The sequence below is a fragment of the Callorhinus ursinus genome, unplaced genomic scaffold (genome assembly GCF_003265705.2).
Source record: "Callorhinus ursinus isolate GAN/ISIS: 27379988/994484 unplaced genomic scaffold, GSC_fseal_2.0 scaffold62, whole genome shotgun sequence".
Lineage (NCBI taxonomy): Eukaryota > Metazoa > Chordata > Mammalia > Carnivora > Otariidae > Callorhinus > Callorhinus ursinus.
Window position 1 is genome coordinate 7,022,674 of NW_027397124.1, and position 9,588 is coordinate 7,032,261.

General features: G+C 39.6%; 1 protein-coding gene across 1 annotated transcript in view; it reads right to left on the reverse strand.

The window, feature by feature from the left end:
• LOC112834400 (lysozyme-like protein 1) overlaps positions 1-5,601 on the reverse strand; it is a 14,060-nt gene extending 8,459 nt beyond the window's left edge. The window contains exons 1-2 of the mRNA XM_025885858.2: positions 5,463-5,601; positions 4,801-4,959 (exon numbers count right to left, since the gene is read on the reverse strand). Of these exons, the coding sequence (XP_025741643.1) occupies positions 4,801-4,959; positions 5,463-5,601 (298 nt within the window). The remainder of the gene's footprint in view (positions 1-4,800; positions 4,960-5,462) is intronic.
• Between the last annotated feature and the right edge of the window lie 3,987 nt (positions 5,602-9,588).

Sequence of the window (9,588 nt, forward strand, 5' to 3'; positions counted from 1 at the left end):
CTCTCTCTCAAATAAATAAATAAAATCTTAAAAAAAAAAAAGAAAAGCAGAAATTGTTGGACTGGATATAAAAGCAACACCTAACTATGTGTTGCCTATAAGAAATTCACAGTGAATGTAAAGATACAGATAAGTTAAAAGTAAAAGAATGGAAAGAAAAATATCATGCAAAGAAAACTGAGTCACTGTATTACAATCAGGTACAGTAGATTTTCGGATAAGAAATATTATCAGAGTTGAGGAGGGGCACCGGCACTAATGATAAAAGGGTCAACTCATTAGGAAGATTTAACAGTCTCAATGTGTATGTACCTAATAACAGAGCTTCAAAAACCGACAAAGCTGAAAGGAGAAATACATAAAATTATAATTATAGTTGGAGGTTTCAATACATCTTTCTCATTATTTCTCATCATTTAATAAAATAAGTATATAATATATGTATATATTATAGAATATATATACACATATAGATGGTATAGAATATCTACCTAATAATTGTAGAATACACATTATTTTTTCAAATGCATATTCACCATAATTATATACTGTATGGTGATCCTAGGTCTATACCACAAAATAAGGTTCAAATCATTTCAAAGGTTTGAAACCATATACCCTATAGTCTCTGACTACAATATAATCAATTGAGAAATCAACTATAAAAATTCCTCCTGGGATCATCCCTCATAATCATCTTGGGCATTCCCTTTGCCTCTCTCCTTTCTTGAAATCTCTTGTTTCCCGGATCTGTGTCTTCCTATTTCTTGGTTTATGTTATCCTTTTAATGCAACACCTTCTCCAACAGTTTTGTGCTAAATATCTTTTCATTGCCCCCACTGAGCCACCCTCTATCCTTTACCTTGCTCTGTGCACTAAGAGGCTGATCTATTTGGATGACATCAGTAGACCTCCCCTGTCCTCTGACCTCTGGCAGAATTGAACAACGAGTGTTAGTAGGAGATTGCAAGGGAAAAGGACAGTGAAGCTGGGAGATATATATATATTTCCTCAGCTTTTTTTTCCGTCAAATCGCTAAGAACAAACTGTGTCCCTCGATCGAAGGTCACAACTCCTACAAGGTAGACTTCTCCATGCAGACTGTATCTGGGTGGGGCTCACAGCTCTCTCTCCATTCCCACTTGGGCCAGGGGTTAGTAATGATCTGCTATTTCTAATCCTTTACTTCATTCCTTCTTGGGGGTTCCCTGCAATCTGACAATGCTTCGTAAGTAGCCCCCTTCAAAAAATTCTTGTAGTACTTAGTTTGAGTTAGCAGTTTTCCAGTCAGGATTCTTTCTGTAGAAGGTAAATTTTTTGACAACTTGCTTGTCTCAAAATATATTCATTCTACACTCACAATATATTGACAATTCAGCTAGCATAAAATTTTAGTTTGGAAATAATTCTTCTTCAAGATTTTAAAGACGTTACTCTATTTTCTTCTAGCTTCTAATATTGATATTGAGAAGTCTGATGCTACTCTGATGCTTGATCTTTTGTATGGAAAACGTTTTACTCTCTCTTTGAAGACTATATTGTATTTTATTTCTCTCTAGTTTTCTGAAATTTCAAGAGGATGTGCCTTAGTGTGAATCTATGTTAATCGACTATACTGGTTATGTGATGGACCTTATAAATTGGAAACGCATGCCCTTCGGTTCTGGAAATGTTTTTTAAAGATTTCATTCTGTCTACTGTTTCTCTTCTATCCTGCTGAAACTTGTATTATTCAGATCCATTTATTTATCATATCTTTATTTCTCCTATTTTCCACCTATCTCTTTCTTTTTCATTCTGCTTTTAGAGAGATTTCCTTAATCTTATCTTCCAACTTTTCTATTGAGTTTTTTCGTGTGTCTATAATCATATTTTGAATTTCTAGGAGTGCTCCTCCAAATATTTCTTTTTTAATAAAGCATCCTTTTCTTGTTTCATTGATAAGACATGTTATCTATCTGAAAATATCAATGATACTTCCCTTTTTCATTTGAAATTTTCATTTCCCTGTATAATCTCTGCTTTCAACAAGTTACTTTTATCTGATTTTGTTTTTTGTTTTGTTTTGTCTCATTCTTTCATGTCAATGACAATAATATGAAGCCTGATGATCCTTGTTTATCTGCACTTATTTAAGAAAGAGAGACTAAAAAGCTGATTAGGAGTTCTGTACACAGACACGGGGATTTTCAACTGTGTATCTCCCTATAGGGAAGTCTGGCTAGTTTTGTTCATGGAGAACTCCTACTCAGAATCTTTAGCTATGTACTTTTCATCTGTCTGAATTCTCCAGAACAGAATCTTCTCTTCTGGAGAGTCTAGCCTGATTTCCATCATTCTAGGATCTAAGTGGAGGAAAGTGCCTGGGACTATGGAAACTTTAATCTCTCATGTTTTCAGTATGGAACTCTCACTATCACAGGTTGTTGAGGCCCCTCAGTTGAGAGACTTTCTACTTACTCTGTTCAGAAAGGAAAACTCCAGTATTCTGCCCAGATTGAGGAGGAGAAGTCAGTAGCTGAATGGAGTCAGGAAGGGAATCTGATGGTCTAGCTGCTGCTTAATTGGACTTCCCATCAATCCTCTTATTTTCTACCTACTTTCATTCCAGTTTCCAGAATTAGCTGATCCTGCTGATTTCTGAGCCCTTTTAGGATTCTATGGTTGCTTCTTGGCTTTCCCACTGTCAGTTTAGGACTCAAATTTCTCTAATTAGTACATTAGCCAGTACTTGTCCTCCTACTTTTCAACTTCTAAAAATGTACATGTCCAGTTGTTGTGTTTAACTGGAAGACTCCACTGGCAAGCTCTTGGGGAATGCTAATGAAGCTGGCCATGGATAGGGAGGGGTTTAAAAGTCATACCTCCAGGAAGGTGAAAACACTGAACTAGTTTTAGCCCAGAAGGTAAGAAAGTAAAGATAAGAAATATCTACTAGTCATGTTCAAGCTTCTAGTAAGTTTCTATGTATAAAAGTGAGCAAATTTGTTTCAAATAAATCCAGAAGGAAGAACTAGAATTAATGGAAGAAAACTAGAAAGAAGTAGATTTTGGCCTAACAGAAAAATGTTCTAAATTAGGACTTGATCGACAATTGCATGATCTGCTTCAGGAGTTAGTGAGCATTCTCTTGTAAAGTAGGGGTAGGGAAAACTTACTAGAAAGTTAACACATTGTTCAATCATTCATACATTCAAACATACATACTGATTATCCTGTTTGTGTCAAAGAGAAATTAAAAGTTTATTTCCTGCTCCTAAGAAGTTTGCCATAGAATATCTTATAACTCTGTCTTCACCGTTGCTCCTCATTCCATCTATCCATCTGTCTATCTATCTATCTATCTATCTATCTATCTATCTATCTATCTATCTATTTATTTATTTTTTAAAGATTTTATTTATTTATTTGACAGAGAGAGACACAGTGAGAGAGGGAACCCAAGCAGGGGGAGTGGGAGAGGGAGAAGCAGGCTTCCCACCGAGCAGGGAGCCCGATGTGGGGCTCGACCCCAGGACCCTGGGATCATGACCTGAGCCAAAGGCAGACACTTAACGACAGAGTCTCCCAGGTGCCCCCCTTCTATTCATTTATTTAATGAGTATCTTTTGAATTCCAAAACTCCGGCTAGACACCCCTCTGGGCATTGAGGATGTATCAGTGAACAAAACAGATAAAATTCCTGCCTTCATGGAGCTTATGTTGTAGAGAGAGGGCAGGATCTGTTGAGCATCTCTTGCCTGTTCTTCTCCATGCCCCCAGCCATGACCATCATTCAGGTCTTTCTATCACTCACCTCACCACTTGCAATGGCAATATCTCATACCCTGCTTGCAGATTAATCCTTCTGGAGCAATGCTTAATCAACTAACCTCTACTGATTTCTTATTGCAGGCAGAAATCAGTACATACGTCTTACCTGGCTTCCCAGGCCCTTCATAGTCAGGTAGTAATCAACCGCTCCAACCCCATGTCCTGTTACTTGTCTTCACATCCCCTTTGTTCGGATAGCACAAATGTTTCACTGCCCCCTGTGTGTGCCCCATACCTTCTTCCCACCATGCACCTTTTGGCTTTTGTTGTTCTCTTTACCTGGAATGAGTCTTCTCTATCTCTGAATGTCCAAATCTTACCTATATTCCAAGTCTTAGATCAAATATCATTGTGTCTACAAGACTTTCCATGACTTTATCAATGATGTCTTTGTCCTCCGAAGTCCACAACACTCAGCCCACACCTGTTTATAGTCCTTTAACTTCCTAAAGCATATATTCTTTTTCCAAATACCAGAATTCATGTCTGATGTTTTCTGCCGGCCTCAGTTCTGTGCACACATATATTTCTTAAATGATTGAAGTAGAAGCCTTGGAAGTGAATTCTAGCTTAATTTCTACTGTTTAAGAAATGCAAAGTGTATTTATTTGTCTTGTTCTCTACAAAGAAGTATAAATGCATACTTTGAGTAAATTGCTTTATGGAAAGCAGTTGGCAAGCAGCTTTCTCCTTCTTCCTGAACATATTTAATGTCTCTATGCATGAAAGGTCATTTTTCCACCCCTCTGTTTTTATGGTTGTTTCACAAAAACCATCCTAGAAGGAATAAGTCATCTTTGGGCAAGTAGGCCACAGGACTGTGAGTGTCACCCTGGGGAACTTTTGAATAATTTTTTGGCAGAGTATAGACCTACTTGCACATCTACTCCAAGTTTTTGTCAAAGCAGAAAATGGGTAGATATTCCATTATCAGCTTTCCTGCTTTTACTCCTGAGAACATTATTTTTGGAAAATCAAAACTGTACCTGCGCAGGCAACGTGACAATGGTTCTTCTCTTGTAGCTTAGCCCGTCTGCACCATGTGAAACTGTTTATCTGAAAAATGCCATAGTCAATGCTCCCATCCTCTAGCTCAGTCTGAGCTGTTGTATTGTAGTGGCTCTCATAGTAGGCCATGCAGATCCCTAGAGGGGGAAAAAGCCAGAAATGCCAGTAAAAGAAATGCATTTTTTTCTCCAACTCTGCTCTTAGAGGAGAGCTCCCTTATACATGTTACAATAATGCTGTGGTTCCAACAGACCTTGGGGAGGGATAGGGCAAGTAGCACACCCATAGGGCACTTCCGAAGATGCACACCTAGTCAGCGGCTGCACCTGGACTAGGCCGGAAGTCAGGTCTGTCCCTACCAAGCCAACAAGGGGGGGGGGCATTGTTTTCTCCTTCCCTTGCAGGTGTCATTCACGCAGGACTCCAGGAGTGAGGACATGACAGGTAGGGAGGAGGAGAGGTGCCCCAGAGAGCATCATTTGAGGAGAACTTATGGATAGCTAGCAGGTGTTCCTGGCGGCGGGTGCGGGGCAGCGAACGGAAGAGCTGGGGACAAGCCAAAGTTGGGCGGTTGGGGAGACTTTGGAATCTCAGCAGGGAGATCAAAGGTAGAAAAAGAACAGGAAGGAAGAAACCTCACAGTTTCCAAGGCTAAATCCCTGGTAATTGTCAAGGCCAGCCCTTGAAAATATTTTTGCCAGTTTACAGCGAGTGTAGACTTTGGGCTCAGTGACCGTGACCAGGCAGCCAATCAGAACCAAGATGGCGGCAGTCTTCATCCCCAGGTCTGTTGGAGGCGGAACCTGTGAAAGATCAGGAGACCAGGTCAAACAATCTTGCTTTGCCCTGAGTCCTAAGATTCAGTCTGTTGCCATTGAGACCTTAAAAATCTGTCACGGTTGTGGGTGGCTCTGCCTAGATGTTTTCTCTTACTTTCATTTTATTTATATTTATTGGAATTTTTAAATTAAAAAAAACTGTTTTATCCATTATAATTGATAGTGTTACATTTCAGGTGCACAACATGGTAATTTGACAAGTTATGAGTTTATACATTGTGCCATGTTCACTGCAAGTGCAGCTACCATCTGTCACCATATACCACTATTGCAGTATCAATTATATTACCTTTGCTGTGTCTTTTATTCCTGTGAATATCTATTCAACCCATACCTGGAAGCCTGTGTGTCCCTCTCCCCTGCACCCATTTTGCCCATCCCTCTGCTTCCTGTTTCTTTTAATCATTCAGAACCAGCATGGGGGAAACCAAAGTACAGGAATATACAGTACAAGGACGGAATGAGTGCAGGCTCTTTCCTTAATACTTTTCTACATGGTCACTTTCAAGTAAATGCTATTATGTTCCTGGGATTGGGCAAGCACAGAAATGAACCCTCCTTCATTGATGTCCAGTTAGAAATCACAGGGAGTGATACATATCCAGGATTCTCATTTTCGTTCTATGAATAGAAAAAAATAGAATACGAAGAGTGAAGCATTCTCTATGTATGTGTGGAAACACACACCCCAGTTTCAACCAGAGATGAAATACACACGGGTCTGCATGGACAACTTTAAGATTTATTATTTGAGGCTTTATTGAAGCAAGAAGATTTAGCACCTTGTCTTTCATCCAATCTCTTAATACAGCTCCAAATGTGGAAGCATTGTTTCAAAACTATCAGTGTTATATTGCAAATGCAATGTTTTTCTGAGCTCTTTCATCACTACTTCGTGGGCCCCCCTGAAAGTCATGGTATTGACCAATGAGCAAAGGGGACTGATGACCATTGGTCATGAGAGGAGGGAAGAGTTGGTGGTAGGAGTAAAGAGGCCATAAAGAGACCCCCACTGAATTGTTTGAACTGCCGTCCACTTATGAGTTAAGTGGCAGAGAGTTCCATGCCTTGTTGGCTATTGGTTTTCTAGAAGTGCTTCCTCTCTTGAAGCAATGTCTTCCCCAAATACAGCAACCTTGCTGGGATAAGGGTGGAGTGAAATTTCTGATACGGAATGTGATATTCATACATATTTTCACCCAGAATAATTTTCTGCCCTGCCTAGAAATTTCTAAAGTTATTAGTTTCCTCTCTTAGAGTTACATTCTCCAATTGATAGGTGAGGATAAAATCAGGGCTGAGTATTCGGAAGGGCCAGAGGAAGAATCACTATGAAGTCTTTAACTAAGCAGGGGCACCTGGGTGGCTCAGATGGTTAAGCGTCTGCCTTCGGCTCGGGTCATGATCCCAGGGTCCTGGGATCGAGCCCTGCATCGGGCTCCCTGCTTGGCAGGGAGACTGCTTCTCCCTCTGCCTCTACTCTTTCCCCTGCTTGTGCCCTCTCTCTCTGATAAATAAATAAATAAATAAATAAAATCTTAAAAAAATAAAGTAACTAAGCAATAAGGTAACTACATGTCATCTAGGGTATATAGAATACATACTGGTGAATAACAAGGGTCAGCAAACCAGGCCTGCTTTTGTTAAGTAAAGTTTTATTGGAACAATGCTATGCCCATTCGGTAATATAGAGTGTATGGCTGCTTTTCGCAGGGTTGAGTGGTTGTGTTAGCGAATATATAGACCACAAATCTAAAATACTTATTATCTGGCCCTTTTCAGGAATGGTCTGTGATGTAAGCAGTGAGTTATATGCCAGGCACTGAGAGGGAGACACATAAGGTTTACTATGCAGAGCTTACCAATTAGGTTGGTTTACATCCCCTACCTTAGAATCGCACTGGTAGCAAACAAAACAAAACAAGACCCCACAGCAATGGTAGCCCCAAGCACAATGTTCGGTGTCCTTCAAGCCAGAGGTTGCCATTGCTGGTTCTTTGGGACAGGTGGCTTCATTGGAACACTTCAGGCCTTATCAAAAAGGCAGATTCCTGATACCTACCCCAGAGAGCCTGCTCAGGTAATTCTGTGAAAGGAATACTCCTCTACTTACTCAGTCAGTGCTTGGCAGCTCACATGAGCTTCCCGCACCCCATGAAGCCATTTCTGATTCTTACAAGGCACAAGTGATCTGTCTTCTACCAGGAATCTTTCTTCAGAGCCTTAGAGAGAAAAGAATTCTTAACTCTTGTTCCCAACTACCCAGAGATTCTAGAATCCCATTTCTTGGGACTTGGGTGATGACTACATTCTGGGCCTTCCGTACCTCTCTCTCTCTTTTTTCCTCTTCCCCAACAGCTCTCCTCACTATTCAACTCCACCAGGGCCTCCCATCCAAGTGCAAGCTTCTTTCTCAGGCAACAGTTTCCAAACTTGATCACAAATCCCACCAATAATGAGCACGTACCCCTAGTAGCTATATATCAAATTATGAATCACACTCATGTTCTTCTGTACAAATGTTACATAAATTATAAACATACATGAAACTAAAATTTGAAAAGAGATGAGATAGAGGTGAAATTAATATTTAAAAATTATATTAATAGCACAAAATGTCATTATAATTTGTTATTTTTTTAAAGAGGATTTTTGTTTGTTTTTTTTAAAGATTTTATTTATTTATTTGAGAGAGAGAGAATGAGAGATAGAGAGCATGAGAGGGAAGAGGGTCAGAGGGAGAAGCAGACTCCCTGCCGAGCAGGGAGCCCGATGCGGGACTCGATCCCGGGACTCCAGGATCATGACCTGAGCCGAAGGTAGTCGCTCAACCAACTGAGCCACCCAGGCGCCCCTATAATTTGTTATTATTAATAAAATATTTTTAGTGAGATCAACACAACTCAAAACATAGGCAAGTGATCTGAACAGACATTTCATCAGAGAAGACAGGAAGATGGCAAAGAAGCATAAAGAAAGATGGTCAACATCTTTTGGCATTAAGGAAATGTAAACTGAAACCAAAATGAAATACCACTCACACCTCTTAGAATAACTAAAATCAAACAGACAATACAAAATGATGCAGAAGCTGTAGATCAGTGAGGAGTGTCATTCATCTCGGGTGGAAGGCAGAATCGTATAGTCACTTTGGACAACAGTTTGGCAGTTCTGACAAAGTTAAACATAGACTTTCCAATCACATCAACAATCACCCTTCTGGTATTTATCCAAGGGAATTGAAAGCTTCTGTTCTCATGGAAAGTTAACCTACATTTATAACAACAATTCATAATCACTAAACACTGGAGACAACCAGATGTCCTTCAATAGGGGAAACTATAAAAAACTTGGCATATCCATTCAGTGGAATACTACTCAGCAATAAAAGGAACAAGCTATCGATTCCCACATCATGGATGAATTTCAAGTGCATTTTACCTAATAAAAGAAAAACCCAAAAGACTTGATATTACAGGATATCACTTATGTGACATTATGAAAAAGACAAAACTGTGGGATTGAAAACAGACCAGTGTTTTCCAAGGATTAAGGGTGGGGTTGGCTACAAAAAGAATGAACAAGGGAAATTTTAGGTCAATGAAACCATTCTCTATGGTCCTGGAGTATTCGATACACGGTTCTATGAATTTGTCAAAACCTATTGAACTGTGCACCGCATGAACTTTGTTGTATGCAAATTAAAAAATCAACCAGGATGTTGGGCGATCCCAGGGTATAATGCAGACTGTGACAAATCTAACTGTATTATAAATGTGGGAGATAATCTCATTGAAGGGGGTGGGAAAAGTGTTACTGATCCAGATAATTTTGGAAAACAGTGTTTTCACTGGGTATTTCAGTCTAAGGACAAAAAGATCTGTATATCAACACTATAGTAAATTAGTTTCTCAGAGGGGTAAGAGT